General features: G+C 42.6%; 1 protein-coding gene across 5 annotated transcripts in view; it reads right to left on the bottom strand.

The window, feature by feature from the left end:
• Positions 1-23977, bottom strand: part of ZDHHC3 (zinc finger DHHC-type containing 3) — a 30973-nt gene extending 6996 nt beyond the window's left edge. The window contains exons 1-8 of one of the 5 annotated variants that reach the window (XM_027904400.1): positions 23873-23976; positions 12390-12719; positions 10108-10232; positions 6772-6868; positions 4780-4861; positions 2869-3000; positions 2015-2059; positions 1576-1869 (exon numbers count right to left, since the gene is read on the bottom strand). In XM_027904400.1, the coding sequence (XP_027760201.1) occupies positions 1772-1869; positions 2015-2059; positions 2869-3000; positions 4780-4861; positions 6772-6868; positions 10108-10232; positions 12390-12695 (885 nt within the window). In that variant the 5' untranslated portion in view covers positions 12696-12719; positions 23873-23976 and the 3' untranslated portion in view covers positions 1576-1771. Of the gene's footprint in view, positions 222-1575; positions 1936-2014; positions 2060-2868; positions 3001-4779; positions 4862-6771; positions 6869-10107; positions 10233-12389; positions 12720-23868 lie in introns of those variants that run through there. The other 4 variants (XM_027904397.1, XM_027904398.1, XM_027904395.1 and 1 more) reach the window with 4 other exon arrangements.
• Positions 23978-26879: the final 2902 nt, after the last annotated feature.

Here is a 26879-nt window from a genome sequence, read left to right as displayed (position 1 = left end):
AATTTGTAACAGTAGTGCTGTAATATGTTTCTATTTTAGTGGAAATGCTGGTCAAGAATTCCTCAGACCACATACTGGTACGGGTCTGCTTTTCCTTGGTCTGGTGTTGCGAATGGGCTAAGCCATGCTATAGAGAACGGATGGCCAAATACTGCTTTCATGTTCATCCATTTTGTTTTTTTAGCCCATCTTCTCTCTTCCTTTTTCAACTGTTCTATTCCCTGAAAACAGAAATATCACATTTTCAGTCAAATACTCAGATTCTGTAGTTCTGGATTCGGGGAGAAGTCTATTCTCAGTTACCCCTTATCCAAAGGATGGAGTAAGAAAATACAATTGCACCTGTACTGCCTTTCCTTTTCTTCTCACTGTTTTATATTTAAAAACATTAAGGCTAGAGAGTGTTCCTTGGAAATAAAATTACTTTCAATTTGTTCAGTCCTAGATACTGTGATGTCAATTAAGAAAAAAAACCCACCACTTAAAACCAAACAAAAAGTATGTGCTTTAATGGCTGAACGCGTTATGTGCTAACCAGATGGAAAAGTTTTGGAAGAATCCATTATAAGCTTGCAGACAAAAAAAAACACCAAAAAAGAACAAAAAAACCCCCACAAACCCAAAGATAATCTTTACAATGCTCCCAGATTCACCAAGCAAGTTCAGGAAGTGCCCATGGCTCAGTGTAGCTGAGTCTACCTCTTGCCCCTTCATTATGTCATTAGAATCACTGATAAAACATGCATGGGCTGACTGCAGGGAGAAAGGGTTAAACAGGACACTGATTTGAAGAAATCATTGGCATTGTTTAGTAAAGGTTAGAGGCAGAACAAAAATAAGCCATCAAGCAATCAGTTGAAACATTCATTAGTTGAACATCAAAAAAAAAAAAAAATTAAAAATTCCACATTGTGTCTAAAACCCACAAAGTGAATTTGGTCTTTCAGGAAAGCCATATATGCCTGGCCTGCCACAGAAGCCAAATGAACAAGTGCAGTCACTGTAGTGCATTACTCATCCACGGGTAGCAGCGGGCAGATCATTCTGTTCTTTAACTCTGCATCTCTTGCAAGGTAAGGTTTCTCCTGACCTACATGTCTCTCCCATGCTATGGATTAATGCACTGCAATACATCTGTGCATCTCAAATTACCGGTGCTGGGAGCTCTGAAGAACACAACATGGGTCAACTGCAGGAGTTGTGCTGATCCCTGGGAAATGCCACCTCTAGAGACAAGAGCAAAACACCAGGGCTCTGGCTCCCTTCAGGCAGAAAGGAACCATATTGGTGGGACAGAATTCTCAAGATGATGAATGACGTCTCCCAGTGATTGGAAGAGAAAGGTGAAAAAAGGGTAAGACACAGCCCTGCTGTCTAAAATGTGAAGTAAAACACTGCAAGAGAGCACAAGAAGAAGAATTTCACCTGGAAGTATTCCTCTGCTCAAAACACAGACAGGGCTAGCTCAAAGCTAGCAAATCAACGAGATATTCCACAGAGCTAAATCCTTATTCAAAAAGTACATATTCAAAAAAGAAAACAAAAATGAAAACACACAACCCAGCAGAGGGAGACCATATTTCTTTTTTTTTTTTAATTTTAGATTGTGGTATTGCTCCTTTAACCCCTATAAGTCCCCAGAATTAGAGGGGAAGGAAAATCTGGGGAACTTATTTGGTTGCCCAGCTCTAGAAGGCAGCTTCTAAAAATTCTTGACAGGTTTCAAAGACAGAGAAATTCAAATGATAATTTCACAGGCAGCATTGCTAATTTACACACTTATTGACGAAGTCAAGCCCAGCAGGATCTGTAAAACACTGTACTTCTTCCTGGGGCTCTCTCCATCAGAAGGAACAATGAAGTCTTCTTCTGAACACAGAAGAGCCACAGGTGGAACATCAGCCTCTTGCAGAAGCCAAGCATTAAAAAGAAGCACTGCAAAAAAGGACGCAGGAGCAATGGGCCCTTACAGCATATGATGCCAATCATACCTCTCCAATGGCAGCAAAAATACCTATTCTAGCTTCCACTGGCCATGGGCAAACAAGGTGGAAAGAAAGGAGGCAGGGGAGGAAAGAAGAGCTGTCACTCTTTTAAGACTGTCACTTCTCTCCAACCACTCCAGTCAATTCAATTGTATCTGAGCGTGCTTGGTGAAGACTAGAAGAATTCACAAGTGTGGGAACACACCCAGGAGTCACTAGCTCCATCCTTACAGAACTGGGGAAATGCAGGGATATAGGATAGACTGTAACACTGCTATATAACCTCTACTATGCTACCCTTGAATTGGGGATGATTTGATTGTTTTCCAGCAGACTGTAACCAGCAGGGTTCCACAAGCCTACCCCACTCCCTTTTCTTTTTCCCTCTGGCAAGTTTTTGAACTATTTAATAAGTAGCCAAAACTGGGAAATCTTGCAGGCAAAAAGAAGTCTCTGTGTGTGTATGTGTTTATATATATCCCTCCCCACCTACTCATCTTGACTTTCCAGTACATTACCCTGTAAATAGTGACAACCAGGGCACTCCTGAGTTTCAGACAATACCAGTGGAAAAGCAAAGAAAAAAAAAGGGTCTTGAATCCGTAGGGAAAAATACTCTCTACAGAGTAATCTCAGTTACCAATGCCTACTTTATTGGAGGTACTGTGAACACAGCATCCCAGCCAATACATAGGCATACGCTACTTCCCACAGTAACCTGCAGGGACCACAATCCAGCACTGTGATAGCTCAGTTTATTACACTGGATCTTTCCTCAAGGGGCACATGAACATCCTGTGCAATGAGGTAAAAACCTGTAACCCTTCACTGTTTCTACAAATGGTGAGAGAAAAGGTAAAGGAGAGAGAGTGTGAGACACTCACCGTTTCATCAGTGCAGATGGAGTGTACTTGGGTCCCAAACATAACTGAGGTGAAGATGAGAAACAGGAGAGCTTCGAAACACAAGAGGATGAGAAGAATCACTGTAGTCGGTGGAGAGAAGGAACTGCATTCTGTGAAGATAAAACAACAGAGTTGGAAAGGTAGACATCAACTAATGCAGCAGCTGCAAAACACCTGCTAAACCACAAGTTTTCCATACTCAAGCTGACAAATAAATTATATGTTCATCATTCCCAGAAAAGTACACAGAGAAGCTCTCACATTCATAAAATGATCACTCTCACAAGTTTCAAGAAAAGAAAAGACAGACAAACAAAATAAAAACCAAAACAAAAAACAAACACAAAAACCCAAACAAACCCTGCAGCACTTCAACCTGCTTTTCCGTTTCGGTTTTTTTTCCCAGCATACTGACTAGGACTCCATTCTACTCCATTTCACCTGTAGCTTCTCTCTTAAACCTTAGTCTTAACAGATTTTCCACAGTGATAAAGTCGATTAGAAATCTCAAGCTGGCAGTCAGGACATGAGGATATGTAGCAGCAACCTAAAACCAGAGTATGCTTCCTTTCGTAACTGTTCTAAGCCATGACCTAAAGAAGGTCGGATTAAGCCAAAATCTTATTCTTCCTCATAATCTATACTGCAAACCCAAGCAAGAGCTAAAAAAAACCCACCCTAAACCAAGAAGGTAAATACAAAAGAGAAGCAGAAGAAAGGAAGGGGAAGAAAAATGTTGAGTGTTATAAATGTTAAAACATCTCCAGATTTCTTCAAAATCCAAGACTTTCACCAAAAGTCTGTATTTTTCTCATGAGATGTTGAACTTTAACAAATACACCACAATCAGGGGCTAACACAATCTGCACAAATGGAAGGAGCTGGAACAACCTATCCATCTCTCATAACAGCTCTGTTCTGCCACCTAAACCTAGAGCAGGTGGGAAGGTGCTTTCCCCACACAAACAGGCTCTGAGAAAGGGGGTAAAGGAAACTACCTTTTGATGTATCCTTCCTTTTATGGCCCTGGCCACTGTAGTCAAATGCAGTTCTCAGTGACAGTTGGCAGCTGTTTTACTCAGTTTTGAACTGCAGAATAACCTTGTCAAATTTAATTCATATGCACATCCTCTGCAACAGTATAAACTAAAACCAGTCATTATATTGAATAACACAACTGAAATTCCAGGAAAAAAAAACCCTAATACTTTTCAAAAAAAAAATCACAAGCAGCACATAAATCAGCACACACATTCTTTGACAGCTTGCTGTTTGACTCAGCATTACCTCGAGGATTTCCTATATCCATTTGTGGTTTTAAAAATGTATATAGACTGGCTTCGTGAAAATTTACTCACTGGCTGATTCAGAGTGAGGGCTGGAGTTTTTATTTTGGCTTTTTAGAGCTGCTTGGGTTCTGGTTTTGGTTTGCCCTTTTTTTTTTTTGAAAGGAATTGTTTGTTCTTGTGAGGGTGGATTTTTGGATCTGAGTTCGCATGTTTTTCTGGCAGTCTTGCAAGAATGATTCATGTTACCCTTTTAAAAAAAGCATATGCATTCCTCTTATCTTGTGCTGGCATTCAGGAAATTAGTGCTGTGCTCATGTCAACACTAAGTTATTGCACACACACTTGTTAGGTGTCTTTACATCTCAGCTTTTTTTCCTAGGCAGTATCAGGTGTAAGTTGAAATAGGACTTTTCAGGACAGAGATCCCAGCAGGTCGAAAAGAATTATAAAGTTCCAGGATTGATCATTAAAAAAAGATTTAAAAACAGAGATAGCATAGCAGAGCCCTGGTAGCATTCTTCTGAAACAAGCAAACTACATTATGAGTTCTTGCTCAAAAACTAATCTGATATCTTAAGGAGGTGTTTTGTTAGTACTCACTTGTCCAGTCTTCTTCAAAGCAATACAAGAAGTGAAATCCCACCATGATTAAAGCATGCAGGGAAATCAGTGCTATATACATCTGAAAAATAAAGGATGTAATATAGGTACCAGGTGAGTTTGAAGACCAAAATGCTACATCTTCCCAACACTTCAAATACAGCAAAGTGCTAATATTTCAAAACAAAACCAAACCACAAACAACTCCAAAAACCATCAAACTCTTCCACCTCCCCTAAACAAGCACCATGAAGCTGGCAAATACCACAACTACACAGACTCATTCTGGCCTTAGTACCAGCTCTGAGCAAACATGAGGGAGACTGCTGAGTTCAAAGCCAGCTGGATACCAAACCCAGCCTCCCCTGTCCCAGAGTGCCCTTCCACACACTTTCCTGTCCTTATCTCCCCCAAGTACAGCACAACTTTCAGAGAACAGTAATGCTGACATCTAGGTATCACATTGTCAGAGCTTACATCCTTGCTCTTGACAGCCCTGTAGTCTCCCAGAGAAACAACAGATAATTTGTTTTAAACAGAGAACGCACTTTATCTGTTTTCCAGCATGAGTTTCAGAAAAATTATGTATTTGTTTAATAAGCACTTTCCCTGAGGCAGATGCTGGCATGGAAAATTTCTCTCTGGCTTTAATACTTCCCAGTAAATACTTTTTGTTTTAAGCTAGGTCTTAGCTTTGTAACAGAAAGTGTATGTAACAAAAAGTTGTAACAGCAACTATATGCAATGCTACACGTTCATTACAATTTACTAAGACAGGGCTAAAAATAGGACTCTCCTGAACCTACACACTCTGACAAAGGTCAGCACATACTAGAAGTGAGAGAGATTTTGTTACAAGAAATCCCTGTGGAAGCAGTAAAAAGCAATAGAGGAGAATTTTTTTTTCCCAGTTCAGTATGCTGCCATTCTTTCACTTCCTCAGGTCTCAAAAAGCGTAACCAAGAACAAAACCAGCAACTCTTATTTCGTTTCCTTCAACTACATTAAATGTTTAATATAGTCTGCTTGAAAGCAGATGTCCAGTTTTAATAGAAACCGAAATCCTTTTGGTAGGACTAAAACACCTAGCTCACTCAAGGTGAAAAAACAACCTTGCTCAAAGCAAAAAAACGGGATTAATTTTGTTCTGTAATCCACATCCTAGCAAACCACACCATACAACTGTAAGCCTTTCCATTTAAATGAAAATCTCCCCCTTGTTCCTTGGTAATATGAGAACAGTCTTCCTCAAACCTATAGATGTCTCAAAAGATTTATTAATAAAACAGAGCATCACTGAAAGTCAGCCCTGTAATGTTCACACTACTCCCACGGGATATTCGCAGTTTGCTCTGATGAAACACATTTCAACCCTTCCAGAAATATGCAGTATTCAAGCGTGCACTCCTGTTTTCTTACTCATGCTACAGATATAGTACAAAAAGTCAAACACCTCCTTGGTTTTCAAGTACAAAAATAAACCCCTCGCAATTAAAAGGTGGATAATTCTCGCCAAAGGGGATGCAGACTTCCCACTCCTCGCTTAAGATGTGGCAACAGCTCTTATTACCTCATCCCACACAGGTACACGTACAACTCTAATGCTCAGGTGCCCTACATATGGCCTGGGACCCTCCCAGCCACGGTAAAAGGACGGCCCATGCATCGAGGAGCTCAATGCCTCGATAAACTGCTCCCATTACAATCTAGATGCTGAACAACTGTCAACACAGTCCTCAAAAAAACCTGGCAAATACTTCCCATGATGTTTTTTCCCACTGCTGTGGGTGGATGGGTGTGTGTGTGTGGGGGGGGTGGATGGATGAGTGTGTTCCCTAACTAGTGAAACAGAAGTCTGCAGCAGCTCCCTGTAAAGTTCTCCCAAAACAGGAAGGAAGGGAAAGCCAGCCTCGGGAGCTGCCTCACGGACTACACACTGCATTTCAGCGCTTCCCACTGGACAACCTCAAGCATCGCTTGCAAAATACTTACTGTAAACAGTACAAAGTACTTCTGGTTATTCTCTCCTACACAGTTATTGACCCATGGGCAGTGATGGTCCATTTTCCGAATACACCTCTTGCAAACGCTGAAAGAATAGAGGTCTTTATTAACAGCACTTTTCACTCCAGGAACACAAGATTTCACAGGGGCTTGGGGAACAAAGAAACTAAAGAAAAGAATCAGAAGTGAAATCTGAATCTTAAAAAATTTACTTGTCACCATATTTATGCTTGTGGTTTTCTATCTTGACTAAGTCTGTTCAAAATGAACCATACGATACCAAATCACCACTGCAAAAATTAATGACACATTATCAGTGGTTCTGTCAAAAATATGTCAAAAATAATTGAGTAATACATTTGGGCAGATGGAAAAAAAATCTGTGATTTTGTTGAGTTTTAACCTATTTCACCTGTGAAAATGTCCACAAATTAAAACCAAAGAGAAACCAGAAAGATACAAAAAGCAGTAATGAATAAGGATATTTTTCAGAGTTGCTAATTACAGACTAAGGTTTATTTACCAACATTTGCTGGCAGCAGGAACTTGCAAAATAGAAAGTTAAATAAGGCACTAGAAAAGATTCTTGACATCAAGGTAAGCCACAAACTAACATAAAACAGCTGTGGCAGTCAGTCAGGAAGACAGTACCACAATATACATTCAAGGTGAAATTAGATGTTAAAGCACTTCACAAAACCAGACTAATAAAATCAAAATTCAAATTCTTGCCAGCGTGCACACTGTGGCCAGAAGTCAAATAATTAAAACATTATTACTTTGTCTGAACATCATTCTCTTGCTTAGTCAGTAACTGCTTCAATTCACATAATAAAGGAAGTCTTTTTCTCTGCTGCTTTCTCATATGATAGGAGACGAAAGGCAGTCTCCTGATACCACATTGCACAAACAAGCACAGAAATCAAATATGAAAAAACACAAAACCCCAAAGCAAACAAACAATAGACCCAGAAAGGAAACAGCCATTCCAGAACAATTCTGGCAGCCCTGAAACAGAAAGGATTGAGTGCTCAGCTAATTTTATTTTCCTTCTTATAAAAAAAAGTATTTTGACCTTAATATAAACAATAAACTTCAACACCCAAACGCTGAAGGGAAACTCAAACAAAAACATGCTCTTATCTGCACGTATGAATAAATAATAGAAAACCTCTCTGTTGGAACAGCCTTTCAGTCCCTCTACGTGATGGGAGGGGGTAATCCCCAAGGATACTTGCCATGCCTGAAAGATAAATGAGTTGCTATAACCCCAATCCTACATGAAAGGTCAGGCAGACAGGCCCTGGCGTCTCAGCATGGGGCCAGATCAGGAGATGCTTCTCCTCAGGTGAAGCTCAGGTACCCCACTACCTGCCAGCCCCAGCTGCAGTGGAAAACGGGAAAAGCCTCATTTTGCCAGAACAAACACCTTGAAATTATTTTTGAGCTACACGGGGACTAAAATCAGCTGGCACAGTAGAAACAATTTATCTGCCAGATAATGTACTTTGTACGATAACGATCAACCACTGCTTTAAAAAAATCATTAAAAAAAAACAAAAAGGAGGGGGGAAGTTGGGGCAGGTGGTGTAAAGGAGAAGGATGCCTCCCAGTCTGCAGATGTGCACACACTTTCCTCCCTTGGACTCTGAAACAGGTGAGTACCCAAGCAATCCCTTCAACTGCTCCTAGGTCCCAGTTCCCCAGAGAGAAAACCTGAAGCAGCCAAGCCACAGATGTGAAAGAGGTAGCTAAGGCTGAGAGATTTTATTCCCTGTACACACACCAAAAGCTGGTACGGATGACAGGCAGAACAGGAAACTAGCTGGTGGAAAAAGGAACACAGAAACCATGACTGAAAAGTACAGGCAGCAGGGATTACCCATACTTAGACACTCTCCCCCTACTCGACCACCCAGCTTCCAAATGCTGTCAGGACTAGTTTACTGGGCTTAGGGGACTCAATAAATAGCACATGAATCAAAAAACATCTTGGTCCCTCTGGCATACCACTAGCAATATCTCCTGCTGATGCATATGCACAACCTTGACGTGTTAAAGTCTAATAAATCTTCCTAGTCCATAGAAAACCTTTTGACTGAAGATTCTCAACAGCATCAGTGCTCAGGGGATGAGTTTCCCAAATCTTAATGTCTAAAAACTTAAAGCATAGAAAAAAGGACCACAGTGATGAGGTTTTGTGTTTAGCCAGAGTTGTCTTCATTTACCTATGCTGTGAGTCATCTCCAAGACAGCATTTTAGATGTGAAGTTTCATTCATAATTGAAGAGCTGTCAGAGGGGATTTTACAGTAGCATTAATAAGTGATAGGCATGATCACGTTGCTCCTGATGAATAACCAACTCCCGACTTTGATCAGAATTTAAAAAAACAACAAAAAAGAAAAACATTTGCCAACTGAAGCTCTGAAAATAAATATGAAAAATGCAAACAGCAGAACGAGTTTGTTCAGCTCATTACCATGTATTCCCCTCCCCACAAGACCACTGCACAAATCAGCAGTAATCCTGGTACAAGTTCTCTTGGTACGCATTGGGTTTTGAGGAGGTAAGGAAGGGACACCAGTGCAAACTGATTAACTACTTACTGGAAAGCAGGTTCGCTTGCTTTAAAAGCAGAAGAGAATTTTAGGAAGTAGTTATTTTTTTGCTCACTGCCTTTAGTACTAAAAAGCTCACTACCAGTTACTCTCTTCCGGGGAGTTTATCCTACCAGAAAAAGAAAGGACATGACAGATCAGTAGGCATACTGATCTATCACACAGCACAAAACAAAGTCACAGTACTCAATAAAAATGTGGAAGTCTGAGCTCTTTAAAAAATATATACAGTTATCTGTACTTTAGTTTTAACTTATATATCACTTCTAAGTAGAATACACAGTTAGATAAATGGGTTTGTGAATAAAAATAAAAATGGAAAGGACACTGACCCTCTGAGAGACATTACATTTTATAGATTTCTACGTATTCTGGTATATAATGTCTCTTTTTAAGTCACATTTACATGAAAATTTATGGAATGCCAATTAAAAGGCTGGAGCCAAGGTAGCACTCATTTTAAGTGTTTCTCACTTTGCGAGAAGTGGCCCCAGTCTCTTATAGATGAAAATTTGTTAGGAAAGGCCTGAGGGTTTTTTCAGAGAAACTTAAATGTGTCTGGCACTATTGGAAAAAGAATTCGTATACCAGTCTCTCAATCTACCCACTCCAGTCTCAGACTCCAATAACAATTTAGATCAAGGCACACGGGTGAATAATTCTTGAGGTCTTGATAATACAGCTATCTTCAGAAAAGACTTTACCTGCAGTGATGTGCTCTGTCAGGTTTGATGCTACAACACTTTGGGCACTTGTAAACCACCTGGCCTGGCTTTAGCTGCAAACTCTCAATGAACTCTTTTGTGGCATTACCTTTGGGTACAGCACCCTGCAGGAAAAAAAAACATAACAAATCAGAAGATTAACCTGTGGACATTATAACTCCCAAGAACAACAGGATGACTTAAAACTATGGGAGGGGAGGAAAGAGAAATAAAAACTTCCCTAAGATCAACAGAGTTGCAAGAAGATTTAGAAAAGAAATTAAAATGTGGTACTAAAATATGGAACCACATACTTAAACATCATTCTGGTGGGGTTTTTTTTGTTTTTTTTAAACATCAATAAATCCTCACTTAAGCAATTATTCTTTTGTAATGCTATAGTAAGCTTAAAATATTTAGGAATCCTCACCCCTCTTTTCACATCAATGAATTTATCATGCCAGGCTTTTTTATTGAAATAAAAACAGAGAATCAAATATTTTGACAGATTTGATAGAACAGTCTCTTTTTAACACATCTATACAACATCCTAACAGCACTAAACAGGAAAGATACACATCAGTGAGAGAACTGCATATTCAACCAGTGCTATAAGCCTTTCTAGGTAACAGTGTTTTCCACAAAAAACTCCCAAAAGGACCAACCAATTTAAAAATTACCAAAACCAATTTCCCCAAAATGCTACAATTCATGTTCACTCCCTTCAATACTCAGCAAAGTTCAAAACCTTAGAAATGTTTTAGCAAGAACCAACAGGAAGCAGTTCCTGAAATGCAAGGCACACACTATCAATTCTGAAGAACTCAGGTGTTCATTTATTTATAATAAGAATTTTGTTTGTTTGCCTCAGCAGTGATTTCTGTTTCATTCTGATCCTAGACGTGCCCCTGGCTCCCCATGTCCTGGCAGCTTCCTTAATCCCTGACTCACAGTGTCTGCCAGATGTTACTGCATCTTTTCTCTGTATCTTCCCTTCTGCATTTTATTTAGCTGAATTCCTCATTAAAAAAATGAAACAAAATCCCACTGGCCCTTGCCCTCCACACACATAAATCCTACCTCACACTAGGAATTAACATATCTTCTCCGAATGACTAGAGATTGTATCTGCTTCTCCAGTGCAGCCCTAGGCATAAAAGCCACACAACATACAATAATTAACAACCACCATCACCCTTAGGACACAAACTATCCAACAAACTGCTGCAGCCCTCTGTTCCCCTCTATTCCAATGACCAGAAGTTTCAGAGCATAAACTACTGCTTACAGTTCTGCCCCACAGCAGCGTGTGCAATTCAACAGCCTTTACCATAAATTGTGAGATTACCCCAGATCAAGCCATTTCTGCAGAGCTGTGGCTTCTCGAAGAACTGGAATCTAAGAAACAAAGGGTTTGTTCTGAAGTCTTAATGGCACCTAACAAGGTTTGAAGTAGGAAATGACATTTGGAAGGAACAGAATACCAGAGGTACACCACCACTCCTGACACCAACAAGAACGCTTGTGAGGAAGGGGACAAGAGAAATCTAAGCGTGTCTTTCCTTCCACTGACGACTGGAGATGGGGTTTTGAATTGAATCTACTGTCCAGGGGTTATCAAGCAAAATAAACCATCATAGGCCACTCAGAATTAGCCTCATGTTGCTAAACTGTATCTTCTTACTAGCTGAAAGATGACAAAGCAGCAGATCAGATCTCTCTGAGCATTGTCCTATGGATACATACAGGGGAGTCTTACAACTCTGATGCTTCCCAACTTGCCTAACAGCTCTTAGCACACTCACACAGTATTTATTTCAGCATTGTCCAGTACACTCAACAAAATCAGGAGAATGAGAGATGGTAACATGGCTTTTCAAAACAACGCACGTTCTGTTCCGTTCTGCTGAAGCAATACTTGCCAAGGCAGACAACTAAAACCAGTTTTTCCAGCTTCACTGTTTGTCAAGACATGACAAGCCACAAACACAAGATCTGCCATTGGGGAGAAAACAGTGTCAGAGAGAAACACTCTCCTTCCCAGTGAAAAAGAGACGCTGCTCACACACTGGGAATCTAAAGCTGGGTCCTTGACTTTGCTTCTGACTTGAGTGGGATGAAAAAAATTAGCATACCACATCAGCAGCCTCACTCAGCAGGCTGACACGCAGAAGATTATTTAAATCTGCCACTCACTCAGCAAGTGAGTTACCCAACATCTAGCAGACAAGAAAAACACCGCCTTGTTTCTTTCCGAGACGCACAGAGAGAGGTATACTTACTGGATCTGTCAGCATAGCACGAAAATGTGAAGCCAAAGCGAGGAAAGCCAAGGTGTTGAACAGTGTGCCATTGATGACACTATAAACATAATCTCTCGATGGAACTAGCATGACAAGAAGGACTACAAAGTCGGCATAGAACACCAGCATCCAGGTAACGACAGCACATGCAATACCACAGCCATCTCGAATAAACCACATTGTTCCCAGGGAAGCGCGGCTAGGAGGTGGAACACACTTTTCCGGCTGGAGGTATTCTGGTATCCTTTCAATATCTCTGAAGCGGTGGAGTGGAGTAATCATCATAGGCTATTATGTCCATACTTGCATCTGAAAGAGAATCAGAAACAGTGTTTCACCACTCTGCAAGACATGCAGCCCCTCTGCTCGCGTAATGGCACGGCGATCACGGGGAAAATTCGAAACTGCAGAAAGAGAGTTGAAAAAGCAAAAAAAGGTAAATATATCAAACGTGAAATAATGGATTTGGAAACCACGCTCTTTCGCTTATCGGAACAGTTCTTACTCAGAAGAGTCTCTAAGTGCTTTTAAGATGTGCTTAATTACACACTGGGTCCACCTGTGTGCCACCTCCACCTCCCCCTGCGGAAAGGCAACAAGCCTTTTTTTTTTAATGAAGAAAAAGTCATCAGGTAGGAGCCAACAGGAACTGAAGCAAGAACTGGGCACTGCCATGTGAGGAAAAGAGGAAAGATCTGGCACAGCTGGCAGGGCCCCTTCTTGCTGCCTCAGATCTGGGGAAGGGTCTCTCCTACAGATACTGGGTAACTTAGCAAGTAGAAAAAGTTTCCTTTCTCCTTAGACATTGACTCACAGCTTTGCTGTAAAACTGCAAAACCAAGCCACTCTAAAATTAGATTTGCAGGAATCGACCAAGAAGCAACCCTGGCAAAGATCTTGACAGGAACTTCTAGTCTCGGCTGGAGGACGCTCTTCCCCAACAACAGCTGTCTCCTACTCTCACCTTTTCCTTTGGCCTTAAAATCCTTGGAAGTCTTCTGCTCTGCCACGGCTCTCACGCCACCTTTGGCTCCATCCCTCAAAGGCATTTGTTTTGCCTCCCCTTTTAGCTCTTCTAGTCAGCTCCATTCTACTGTAGTACTAACATGGACATTGCCCTGTCCTCTCCTCTCTGCAGGCACCTTGTCTATCCAGAGGGTAAGGTCCACCTTGGAGCCAGAAACTGTAATACTCCAGCTATGTGTGGCACTTACCATGGTTTCAGTGCAACTCCCACCAAACACAGGCATTTGAGAAAACAGAAAGGGTGCTCATAAGTCTCTGGCAAGGGATCAATCCTTTTGCAGTGTGAACGTACACCACTCAGTAAGAGATCGCACCTGGAATGCTAAGCCTTGAAAGCGGCTCTTGATACACCCAGCAGCTTCTTCCAAAGACACCTCTTCACAGAGTATCTGCACAGTGCTTTAAGCACTCAAAAACACTGCAGCCTCTAAAGATCCACCTTCTACAAAAACGGCTACAATAATTTTACTACCAAATGCACTGAACTGCAGGTACCTGAACGGAAGGGACCATCCTCCTGCTATTTCAACATGTAAGGCTCCTGCTCACAGCTTTTCAAAAATAGAGTGTGCACGACGCCGTTTTAGTTCAGAGAAACGAAGACAATGTTCACCATTAATTAAGCTTTCTGCCAAAAAAGTTCATACTGAAGCTGGTTTTTGTGCCAGTTTAAAAAGTTACAGTGTTGCCTACACAAAGCGGAAAAGTTTTACAGAAAACATAGTGAGCAAATTGCAAAGGTACCTAGGACTTTAAACTTCTCTCCAAATGTTATCGCTAAGCTCTGCCAAGCACAAGGAGAAAGCTTTATTCTGCATAATGCAAACCAAAAAGGATGTGTTATTGCCCCTACCCAGACAGGGAAGAAGAAGATAGTTTGCTTTGTAGTTATTATTTCAAGAAGACCAAATTCGTAAAAGGAAAATTAGTCTTTTAAGGCCAAAGATTAAGGTTATTAAGGAGCAGGATAATTAATTACATCCAAGCAGAGAAGGGGATGAGCTCTGTGTGCCTTAGTGCGAGTGACATCGGGGAGAGGTGACTGGTACTGCTACTGCCACAGCGAGAGGCAAAAGCCAGGAGCACAAGGTTTCTAGGTGCAGAGAAGGGGATGAACTAGACCATTTACAATATTTGTTTTCTAACATAACTGTAAACAAATAAACCAGGAGAATTAGGTATTTTCTTATCTTTCTGCTTTGAGCATTTAGTATGCTGCCAAGCGAGTTTAAGACAGTTTATGAATCTGAAGAAAGTCATGTGGAATAATGTTAAAGCATACCAGTCTTGTATTTATACATACATCAAACAGAACAGAAAAATCAAGATAAAAATGTCCTTGTGAGAATGTCATTTACTTTGTTGAGAAAGAAAAACCACAACAAAAAGCCCTCTCCTCATTCATAAAATTCACGCATCACGTTGTAATTACTGTGTATTTTAACCACAACTATAATTTAGCCTCATGACTCCCAATACTTAAGAACACAAGCTATGTAATTTCCATAAACAGTGATTACCCAAATGATCTGGTGGTCTAGGTTCAGATAAATCTATGCCTACTGGTAAATCCATACCTTTTCTCCAGGTTTTCACAATTTCTGTAAGGGCAATTATGTACTTACACATTCACACAGACTTAACCAGCATTTCTAAGACTTGGTCCTTCCCCTCCCTCAAGGAAACAGGTTAACCTTCACTGCATTACTTAATAATCTTATTAAAATTGTTATGCTGGTTTGCAAGCTCAAAACAGGGCTGACATAATTAAAGACTCATGCCTGACAACAATGTTCAGTTTACAGTAACATCGTGTTGCATTAAAAAGTGAGAAAGAGAACACTGATTTAGTTATTTCAATTTTCAAACAGAAGTCAGCCTTGACACACCAGGAGCAGTAACAGGCTGGGATAGTCCTGAACACAGTCTTTCAGGTTTTTTTATCTAGACTGAGCCTTTTTTTCCCCCCTGAGGTTTTGCTTCCCAAAGCAAAGGAATGAAACAGTCAGAGGAAAAGCAAATTCCTATTTAACAGAGGAATTAGTTTGACAGGTCACCTTAAAGTCAGTATTAGCAAAGACTGACTGAAAGCTAAACAAACACACAGTGATTAAAACTGTGGGTTTAGTCCTGAACAGCACACTTTGCCAGTGAAATAAATCTCTCTTGCAAGTGCAAGAAGTGGTTTTACTCCAATAAAAGTTCTACAACTCTCTCTCAGAAATATTACTGGAGGAAAAAAATAAGAAAAATATATAGCTGTGTAACCTACAGCCGGAAGGAGCCTCAAGACACCTCAGTCTGAAAGTGTGGAGACTCATTTCTGCAGTGCAGAGTTATGAGACACAGCATAGGCCTCCAATTCTGGCTGGAGGACAAATTTGTTATTCAATGTGCTTGGCTATTTAATGCTTAGTTTAGAGGCATCACCAGACAACAAAATGAAAAATCAGTAATCGGTACATAAAACACTGTACATTATTCGAGAAATATGTGTGGTTCAGTGTTTGTTATCTCAAGAGTCAATCTATAGGAGCTTAGAGTCTCAGCTTTTCTCTTACATGACCTGGTTAGTGGTTTTTTTAATACCTTGTTCTTACATACACAAACATCTGCTTTTGTTTATGTTGTCCAACTAGATATTTTCATATAAATAATACAACAACAACAACAACAACACTGTAGGGGGGAGGAAGCAGTAACATGCCCTAACTGGTTTGCCCTTCAACCATGCTGCATATGAATTTAATTTATCACACAGATGGAATATGTCAGTCCCTCCTGCTCCGGAGCAAACAATATGTAAACAATGTAGGCAAAGGGCTTAAGGACTTAATCTGGGTGTCAGGCTACATGAGGCCACTAGGTAAGTGTGAGATACAATGACAACACACACATCAATTCAGCTTAATGACATGACAGAGCAAAGACCTGTTCTTTTTATCTGGAAGGCATTTGGTACTACAGGAACAACTAAAAAACATGTAATATACAAATTAGAAATGTAAACAAATTAAAATCCACTTCCTGCTACAATGAACACTTACAACATGCTATTACACCCTATATAAATTAAGTAACTGTTTTTTGATCTGCCATAAGCCATGTCCAAAAAAACTTGTTTTTCATGACCTGTGACCACCAAAGAATGTGCAAAGAACAAGCAAACAAACGATGTGGGCCTTAAGAAGTACCTGAAAGCTACCTGAGGTCCTGATGCTGTAAAAGCTACAAAAAGCTTAAAAACAACATTATTGTCAACCTGCTGATTTTCATGTAATTACTCGTGCTAGTGGAGTCAAAAGCACATGAGTATGACTTGTAAAACTACAGCATTACTAGTACATTGCAACCATTTCCTTTATTAGAAGTCATACTATATTCATGACAGCTAAAGCAGGCAATCTAGATCTGCAGGACAGGATGTCCTTTTAAATAAAACCAACAAACTCCACTTGATAGACAGAAACTGCAAGAGTTCCTTTTTATATTTCATTTTTCTGTACATAAAACTGCAGTGACAAAACCACTGTGTATTTAATCTTCCTTTGCAACAGACATGAGAGAAAGTGTGCTTTCTAACACAATATTTACCTATGCTTCCCCCTCCTGTCACACCTCCATACAGCCGAAATCTAACAACAAGCTTATCAAAACTTGCCAAAGCAAGTTCTAGCAGGGATAATAACAAAGGAGTACCAGTATTTTTATAATTTTTTTTTCTAAGGGCTCATGCAAGGCCTAAAAAGCTTTATCTGATCAGCAGGAGTAGAATGAAACAGCCCAGCTATGCTGAGAATTTTTGGCAGTCTCCTGCAAGTTCATCCAGATATCCATCAGCATGGCAGTTTCCAACCCCTGGTTCACAAAACTCTGGAGGGTCAAAGGGACATTTCTAACAGGTCTGTGAAAGGCAGCTAAAAAAAGCAAGCCTATTATTAGCAGGCTTAAATTTGCTATAGAGAGCTGTACCTCCATTGGAATATTGTCAGGACTCTACATACGGTTAAAAAAAAAACCCAACAACCAACCAACCAACTAACAAAACAAACCTGATCCCAATTCAAAACCCCAAACAGGTAAAACCCTACTGTTGGGTTAAAATGGCAAAAGCAATAAGGAAGATCTGGGCACAGAAGTTAACACTGTGCTTACAGGACACTCGATGACTCAGATCAAATGATCACAGGGCAAAGTCAGTGCTGCTAGCCCTACTCCAGACACCCCAGGAGCAGGTAACAGGATTGTGCCTACCACAGATACTTTTTCATTTTTCTTCTGGAAATTCTGGCTACATTAAGGAGTATAGTTACAGCCTAGGTACCACATTACCAGCTATGCATATGCTTTTAGCAAGAGGTTCACAAACATCTCGAGATTCCCCTGAAACCTTTGGCTCCTGAGGTCATGCAATTTCCACAGTTTCAGTTCCCATGCTGAAGAAAAATGGCATAAAGAAATCAGGATGCAAATTATATTAAATCCATTAAAAACAATATTAAAAAATGACAAGGCTTAAAATAAATTTGTGTTTCCTGAGGGTAAATGCACAGGCTTGGATTACCTCCCTTGAAAAGGTGAAAAGAAAGCACATAAAACCAGATGGTAACTCTTTTATAACATTTTTCTATATATGAAGAGATTAAGAGGATGTATAACAATGCTTTATAGTCAAGAGTTTAGAAAACTGTTTATATCATAAACTATTTTGATGAATCATAATTTATTATTTTCTATTTCTAACTTATTTCAAAGAGGCCACGTGACAAGATCTTAGTAAAAATGGATCACACTAAAATCATACTCATTATTTTTATTAGAAGCATCTTAATAGAGGGGAATATTTAATTGAAGTCATGCATTTCTGAAGAACACATTTGAATAGGAGTACAAATACGTCAAGGGAACTCCTCCCCAAGGAGAGCAAGGGGAGGGGGAAATTACCTCAAAGACGCCTGGAAACTCTATCCTGAGGGCCTGGATTGGGCTGAGAGTGACAGGCTCAAGAAGGATGCAGCCACATAGGGCACAAACCCCTCAGTCCTCGCCTAATTTATGTCAGTCCAGACAAAAAGCAATTTGAAGAGTGCCAGAGGAATTGCATTAGAACAGTAAGGAAAATAAGGCCATGTTTTCTCAGTTACAAACATAAGGGTTTCCCTATCCTGATGGTTGTGGTATGCAGTCTCTCAGGGCAGAGAGTAACAGCTTCCTGGTTAATGTCTGCATCCTTTCTGTTTAACTAATAGATATGTATTGTATAAATAAGTGATAACGCAATTAAGACTGACCCAAGAGTCTGAGTTATCTGGTAAGTGATTTCACCCCCACCTAAAAGGCCTGTCAGCTGCCAGCTTCAGCAAAGGAGAGCAAAGACAATGTAGTTACTGTCCAAGGTACAAAAACACTGAACCACTATAGACGAGTGACAAAATTGGGGCAACATCTAGGAACAGGACGCAAATCACAAGGCCCACAGAGACTGAGGTCAGACTTGGATCTCACTTGGTCTGATCACAAAGCTGGGGATCTTAATAAGCCTTTGATCAGAGAGAGAAGGTACTTTATAATACTGTCATTAAGTATGAACCATTACAAAATAACATAACTTTTTCACTATTAGAGCTGCAAGGGGAACAGAAAAATTCTGTCACTTCAATCTTACAGTTTCCCAATAGGACTAAATACACACAAGCTGCTTAACCTAAGTCAAAAGAGAAATACTAATCCTGAACATAGAGACATCAACTATCTTTGTTGCATTGCCACCTATCTGGAGTTAAGCATCAGAAGGAAAGAGCAATCTTGCAGGAGGGACTGCACTAGGAAACAGAAAACAACAGATGGGTATGTCATGCTTTCCCACGGCATTGCAGTTATCCTGAATACACAGCCTCATGAGAGACAAAACACAAGATACCCTGGTCTTCTAGACAGCTTTGCAATTTTTGATGCTGATTCAAGACTTGAAACAGCAAACCCCTGGATTGAGGGAATTTAAGTTCACAATTTGTTCTGTATCAACTTTTTTTTTTTTTTTTAAAAAAGAAAGACAAAAATTAAAGGGGAAGGTTTATCTATACAACCAGTATTATTTTAGCACCTATTTTAAAAGCTACACAACTCCCATGGCAAAAGGAATGTATTTTCCAAAGCAGAAGAGTCGCAGCTTTAAAGTTTTAATCATAATAAGAAGCTGGCAGAATCACTCTGGTCCAAAAAAAAAATATTTTAAATACTATCTTTCAAGTCAGAAAGAGCACTTGTAACTATCAGACATGCGTTTTCACTCAAGATGGTCTAGTACAGCATCTGGCTCTCATCTGCTGTTGCTACAGCCACCCCTTCCCATGCATGTCACTCATTCTCCCTGATTTTATTCCCCCGCTTATAGTTTGTTCTTCTTCCTTATCACACAGGAGTAGGTAAGACACAGGTATGAAGGCTGTAAGGCATTTAGATTTTAAATCTAAATATTACATCTAAGCAGATACCTAAACTAAACACGGAAAATAAACAGAGCATAGATTAAAATAGCACAATAATAACACAAGGACCAAAAAATTATCATCTCTGTCCTGCAAAGGCCTGAAGTTAAAATCACGACTAGGAGAAGCCTAAGCTGCTGCTTCAGAGAACTGGAAAAACCTGTAGGTTCAAAGTTGCTGTCTGTAAGCTTTTGAAATGTAGCAAAGGACACCTGATTTGGCAAACTAAGCATTTTTTGTTTTGCTCACTGTTGCATTAGCAAGCAGAAGGGATCCCTGCCTCCATTAAAAAATACAATTTCTGTGTCTAAACCTTAATTTTGTTATCCTTTTAAATACTGAGAGTTCAAGCCCAGACCAACTACAATATATAATATGCTACTTACCTATTCTATTCTGTATTGGACATCAGTAATTCAAGTAGTCATTGCAAGAACACAAAGATATATATCACGTTACTATCTTTCTTTATCACCTGCTCTACCCCTCTCTGTATCTATGATTTGGTACTACTGCCTTCCCACTGGGCCTGCATATGTCTTTTCTCTATTTTTAAATAGCATAGTACTTTACGCTACCTTTATTCACTCATACTGTTTCAGGTTGAGTCCATTTGCTTTAAGTTCTGCATGCTGCACCACGTTTAAGATTGGTCACCCCTGTCAGTTCTGCATTATTGCAAAACTCACAGCTGAACTTCACAAACACCAGCCCAGCAGCAAAAACATCAACAAGAACCCTGCATTTCCTCTCATTCAACATTCCTCTGCTGTCCAAGAGTATTAACAGTGAGTTTTTTGTGTCCTTGTTTTATTTGCTGTTTTACTCGCCCCTGGAACAGCATTTCTCAACACTTTTCCAGCTGAACTCTGCTGCTGCAGCCTTCCCTCTTATTTCTGTACCTTCCCATCCCTATCCTCTGCTTTTTTTTCCCCCCCTTTCCTTGCACTTCTACACCTTCTCCCGTAAGAGCACCAGTTCTATATGGTCACCCTGTAACCTGGTGGGGCAAAGAGATACGAGGCTACAAGCCTAGATAAATCTGTCATTTCAGTCCCCAAAAGCACTCCCGAGTACCCCCCACCCCGGGGGCACAGCCAGGAGGGGGTGACAGGAATGAACATGGCAGTGCTCCTACGCAGTAAGAGCCAGTACCTGGCTGCACCTTGTTTGCAACACCTTGCACTCACTAGAAGGAAATTGCTGCTGTGTGGGGAGGTCTTTGGCACCCACAGCCTGCAGACACAAGCTGGCTCGCTCTTTTGGACTCCCTCTCGAAAGGACAACGTGTAAAGTGTTACTGGCAATCTTGCTGCACTGCAGTTCCAGTCAAGCTAAGGGCTGTCTTTTTTTCTTATTATCTGCACAAGCCAAACATGCAGCTCTAATTAGGAAAGCTCTAACTTCTCATTTTCTCTAATACAACCTTAAGCTTCAGATTAGTTGCATGCACAAGCCAAATATGATGTTCCAGGTGCAATCATTCACATTTAGTTTTCTTCAACCAGCTAAGCACAGGACAGGGAAAATAAAAACTGACAAAACGCTATTCTATCATGTCATATTTTATGTTACCTGCTGTCTTCTGTCAGGAAGGCAGAGCAACTGTATTCCAAAATACTACCCTAAGAAAAAGGTCATGTCTACACTGCAGAGGGACCAGAGAAAAGTGTAAGCTCAGCCAACTAACATCTGCAGAGACTGGCTGAGCTACAGCCAAGGCATTTTCAGACTGACACCACTGTGGGAGGAGAGATGGCCCATTACAGATGTATGGGAAATGTCTGCACAATAAAGCTTCATTGCTCCATGAGCAAGTTTTCCTTAAAAAACGCAACACATGGGTTTAAACTGCACTGACTATGAGACACTGCTAGCTTCTGTTCTGTTGGGAGCTGCACAGCAATCTACCCATCAAGAAAAGTAAATTAATATTAGATATGGAAAAGATTCACCAAAGCCAAGTTACCATTGCCCAGGAAACACACATACCACTGAAGACTGTAAGTTCTTCTTTGCCAACACAAGGGGAGCTGCCCAGAAAGACACATAAGTACTTGGGCACAGCAGACATGCATCTGCTGAGGAATTAACCATTCATCTTCTTGCAACCTACTTCCAATAGTTAAATTACATTTATGTATTCTTGTCTACTACCAAACAAGCAATTTCAAACTGAAATACACACCCTTGTCTGTTATTACACCACCTAAAATGAAAACTAAAAGGAAGCAGAAACATACACAAAAATACTCAGTAGGTATTAAATGTTGCAACAAATATTTTGGCCTTTAGGCAGACCTTATATTTGCCCTTTTATAAACCTACAACTGCACTCAGCTTCTTGGTCACACCTTCTAAATCTCAGTGAGCATTCGGTCAGACACAACTTCCTACCACCAGCAGCTCCCGCTGGTATGACAAACAGTATTGCATCAGTGAGACAGCACCAAGAGCTATGCTGACAGTCATAGTGTTTGAAGGACCAGCTCTTTATTGAACAGGGAGGCTGCATCTTTAACGACATACGAATGGCATGGCTCCTCTTATGATGACTCTTCTCACCAAAATGCCTGTAGCACTGCACAAAAGACTTATTTGTTGCTTTCATTAGGCAAAGAAAAACATGGTACTCACTAACGCCTTGCTATCTGCACCACCAGACACCCATCGCAGTCACTCGTTGCAACCTGCCAGTCCCTTCCTTGTCAGTGATTCCAGTGTATCAGAACAACCATCTGAATTTGGGTTCCTTCCTTACAGATACGACAGTGCACACCTTTGCCATGTCAAGAATTCAGCAAAAAAAAATTTTTTTGCACACTGAAGAACATAGTTTATCTTTTCTAAATCAGGATCAAAGGAAAGAGACCTAAACAAGTTTTTTGTCCATCCTGTGTCTCTCAGTGGCACACAGGCAGCAAGGAGAGCCCATCAAAGACCACCAGACTGCTGCCTCCTCCTCCCCAAGGCCTGTTATATTTATTGTTTTCTTGAAGATTGTTTTCTAATGAGCCAACATGAACTCTTGCTTCTTCTTAAAAATTACTTTACAGAACTACTCCAGTAATGCTTAGACCTGCTGTTCTAAAGTCCAGATCGCTTCCTACTGCCATGTAACTCACCATCCACTTCAACTAAACCCTCAACAGTGCAGCGCCATGGTTTCAACACAGATTACTCCCGATGCCGAGGTCACAACCGGCCGATGGTCCCATCGGACAGGTGCAGTCACACGCCGGGTGACCGCGGCCACCTCCAAAGCAAGAAGGTGAGCTCCACTCGCTGCCCAGCTGCTCGCTGGACATGCCCCATCGCTGCAACGCACGGACAGATTACGGGACCCCGTCCCACCACCGCAATCCATTAACAAGCCACGGGACCCCGAAGAAAACGCTGGAGACTCCGAGTTTAAATTTCCTGCCGAGGGGACTCAACGCTGCTCCGAAAGGCCGCGGAGCAGACCTAAACCACATATTTAGCCCGGTATTATTTAACGTGTTTAGCCTCGTAGTATTTAAAGCCCAGTGCCGGACGGCGGCGAAGGGAGAGCGGGAGCCCACCTCCCGTTTCCCGACCGATGCCAGAAGCTCCTGGAGACGCCGCCGCTGGACACGACCCGCCGCCAGCCCTTGCCGGGGGCCCCGTGGAGGGATGCGGGCACCGCTCGGCCCCCGGGCGGCCGGGCCATCCCGGGGTTCCCGCACGGCCGAGGGGCTGCGCCGACACCGGGGACAGCGGCAGGGCCAAGGGGGCAGCTGATGGCGCGGCGCAGGCGGCGGCGGGATGGCCGCGCCGCTCCGCTCCGGCGGCCCGCTCCTGTCTCTCGCTCCCAGCTCCCGGCTCTGGCTCCCGGCTCCCGCTCCCGCCCCATTCCGCCGGCGCACACACCTGCCCGGTGCCCCCCCCTCCCTCCCCCTCCCCGCGCTGTCAGTCGCACCCACCTACCCCACTGGCCGCCGCCGCCGCCGCCGCCGCGGGTCCGGCGCGCCCCGCCGCCGCCCCCGCGCCGGCAGCGGCACGGCACGGAACGGCACCCCCCCTTCCGCCGCCCCTTGCGCGGGCTCGGCGAGGAAGGAGGTGGAGCGGCCGCGGGGAGGAACCAGGAAGTGAACGGCGGCGGGAGGAGGCAGAGCACACCCTGCCCTACCCTGCCCTGCCCGGCCCACGGGCGGACACCGGCACCGGGTGCCGCCGGGGCGCGCCTGTGCCACGGGCGCGTCTTGGGCGTGCGGGAAACGCGGGTTTTGTGAGGGGAAAAAGAACCCACCACTTTTTTTGTTTTTATATGGGAGCAGATGGTTCTGCCTCGCTGCGCTCCTCTGAGTCCCCAGCCACGTTCAGGGTGGTTTCGGTTTGCAGGTCTCCAAAATCCTGCGGCACCCAAGAAGGAGCGGGCGCAGTGGAAGGCAGTGAGGATGACTGGGGGGCTGGAGCATCTCTCTGGGGAAAGGCTGAGGGAGTTGAGCCTGTTCCTCCCCGAGAAGACTGAGAAGGGACCTCATATATTTGTATAAAATATCTAAAGGAAGTGTGCCAAGAAGATGGAACCAGGCTCTTCTTGGTAGTGCCAAGCAATAGGATGAGAGGCAATTGGCAGAAACTGATGCACAGGAAGTTTCCCCTGAATATGAGGAAGAACTTCTTTAGTGTGGGAGTGATTGGGCACTGGAACATAGAGGTTCCCAACATAGGTTGCCTATAGAGGTTGTTGATCTCCCTCACTGGAGATACTCAAGAACCGTCTGGACACAATCCTGTGCCATGTGTTCTGGGATGACCTTGCTTAAGCAGGAAGGTTGAAACAGATGACCCACAGTGGTCCCTTCCAACCTTACCCATTACATGACTCTGTGACAGAGCATACTGCTGCAAGTGTCATGTTTGGAGCCAGAGCAGGGGTTGAGTTTGCTTGATACTCTCCACCTTCAGTATTTGTGGCCTCACCAGGCATTAATCACACGGTGTGAATCCTTGCATTCCAAAGGGTTCCCTCAGGCTGGCTTTATTTTAGCAAAAGCATGTCATTCATTTACCATAATGAGGCTGGAAGAAAAGACATTGCTTTGCCTTTGTTAAAAAACAAACAAATAAACAAAACAACAAAACAAAACCAAGAAACGAGTGCCATTCTTTTTTGTCTGGTAGCCTTCACTACAGCCTTGCGCTGGAATTTGAATGCCCTCAGAAATAAATGCTCTTTAGAGCAAGAGGATGCCTTCTGCCCTCCTGGAGGAAAAACAAGCCAAACCTAGGCTTTTCCAGTCTTTGGAAAACTGCTGTCTGCATGTGAACAAGATTTGCTTTGGTCTCTGGATATGCAAGAATTTGACTAACATTAGGTAGAGTCCAGGCTGGGATGGCAGAGGGGGAAAAAGTCTAACAAGTCGTTTTTTCCTTGCAGTCAGAACTGTGAGTGTCTGTGGACTGAGCCATGAGACAGGCAGGACAAGGAGCCAGAATGTCATCTCCCTGTGCTCTCAGTGGAAATCATTGTGTGTGTCTGCCTTACCACGGTGTTTCAGATCAGGAATTCACATTTACAAGGGAATTTCTAATATCTTACTTCTTGTTTGTTTCACACTGTGGAATGTGAGGCCACAAGTATCACACTTAATGGGTCAATCAAAGGGTCCATCTGTGCTGGACAGCAGCACTGGCAGATGCTATTTAGAGAGAACACACAAACCAGGTCCCTTTCATGCATGGGCACTGCCTTTGTCTGGCACTCCCCTGGCCCAGGAAGGGGGTCTGGCCCTGCTCACCTCCCTAGGGTGAGCGGGGAGGACAAGCTACCCAAGCCTCAGCTCCCAGCTCAGGCCAAGCTCCACCACTGGCTCTCCCCACTGAGAAAAGTAAGCAACCCCCATGCAACAACCCTAGTGCCTGGAAACTTTTGGATGCATGTAAGCCACGGGAAGCGTCCCAGAAAAGCATCTGCTCTGCTCTGACTGTTAACAGATGTGCAGTCTGCCAGTGGGACCTGATCAGAGCTAACCCAAGCTAAAATCTCCAAAACATCCCTTGATCTTGAGGTTTGTTCCTACTGCATCACGCCGCCTGCTCAAGTAGGCACAGCCAGGAATGCTCTGTGGACTTGATCGGGGAAGTTGTGGAGAGCTGGATAAACTCTGGCAGTGTGACGTGTAGTCCTCGGGAGCCATGGGTCATTCTCATCCAAGCGAGCATCAGCATTAAGTCACACAGCAACTTTTAAAATACTCTGAAAGTTATACACAGGAGCTGTGCAAAAAGGTGTGAAACTTACATTAATGACTGTTATGAAGCTTTCAATTAAGGCTGTCCAAAAAACCCCAACCTTTTATTACTGTTTTAATATATAATGTGAGTTTTTAATTACATTTCCCATGGATATCTGGCACAGCACTAACAGCACTCTCCTAAACGAGAGCATCTGGTTTCTTCTCTGATAACGCACCAACCTTCCCTGCACACCACACCTTGCTCAGACCCTTCCGAGATGAAAACTCTACAAGAAAGATGAGGAAATGCGAAATTTATCAGTACGCTATACCTTCCCGAGCACTCGGGCATTTCCACGGGAGCTTTTGGCAGAGGGCACCACCGGGCAGGCGCCGCCTGTTTGGTTTAACACGAAGGCTCGCTTTCTCGGAGGGGGACGAGGAGCAAAAGCCATAAACTAAAACACAAGCATCGCATCAACATGAGGAAGGACTTATTTCCACTGAGGACGGCAGAGCGTTGGAACAGGCTGACCAGGGAGGTCGTGGAGACGCTCCACACCCACCTGGACGCGCTCCCGTGTCACCCGCTGGAGGTAACCCTGCCTTGGCAGGGCGGTCGGGCTGGGTGATCTCCAGAGGTCCCTTCCAGCCGATGCGAGGTGCCGGTGGCGGTGCGGGCTGGGCTGGCGGGACAGCAGCTGTGGATAGCCGGCAGCTCCCCGGGCGGAAGGCAGGAAGGGAAGGCAGGA

The sequence above is a fragment of the Empidonax traillii genome, unplaced genomic scaffold (assembly GCF_003031625.1).
Source record: "Empidonax traillii isolate 1590-97213 ecotype Southwest subspecies unplaced genomic scaffold, ASM303162v1 scaffold1053:size215182, whole genome shotgun sequence".
Taxonomy (NCBI): Eukaryota; Metazoa; Chordata; class Aves; order Passeriformes; family Tyrannidae; genus Empidonax; species Empidonax traillii.
This window is presented reverse-complemented; position numbering and strand designations above follow the sequence as displayed.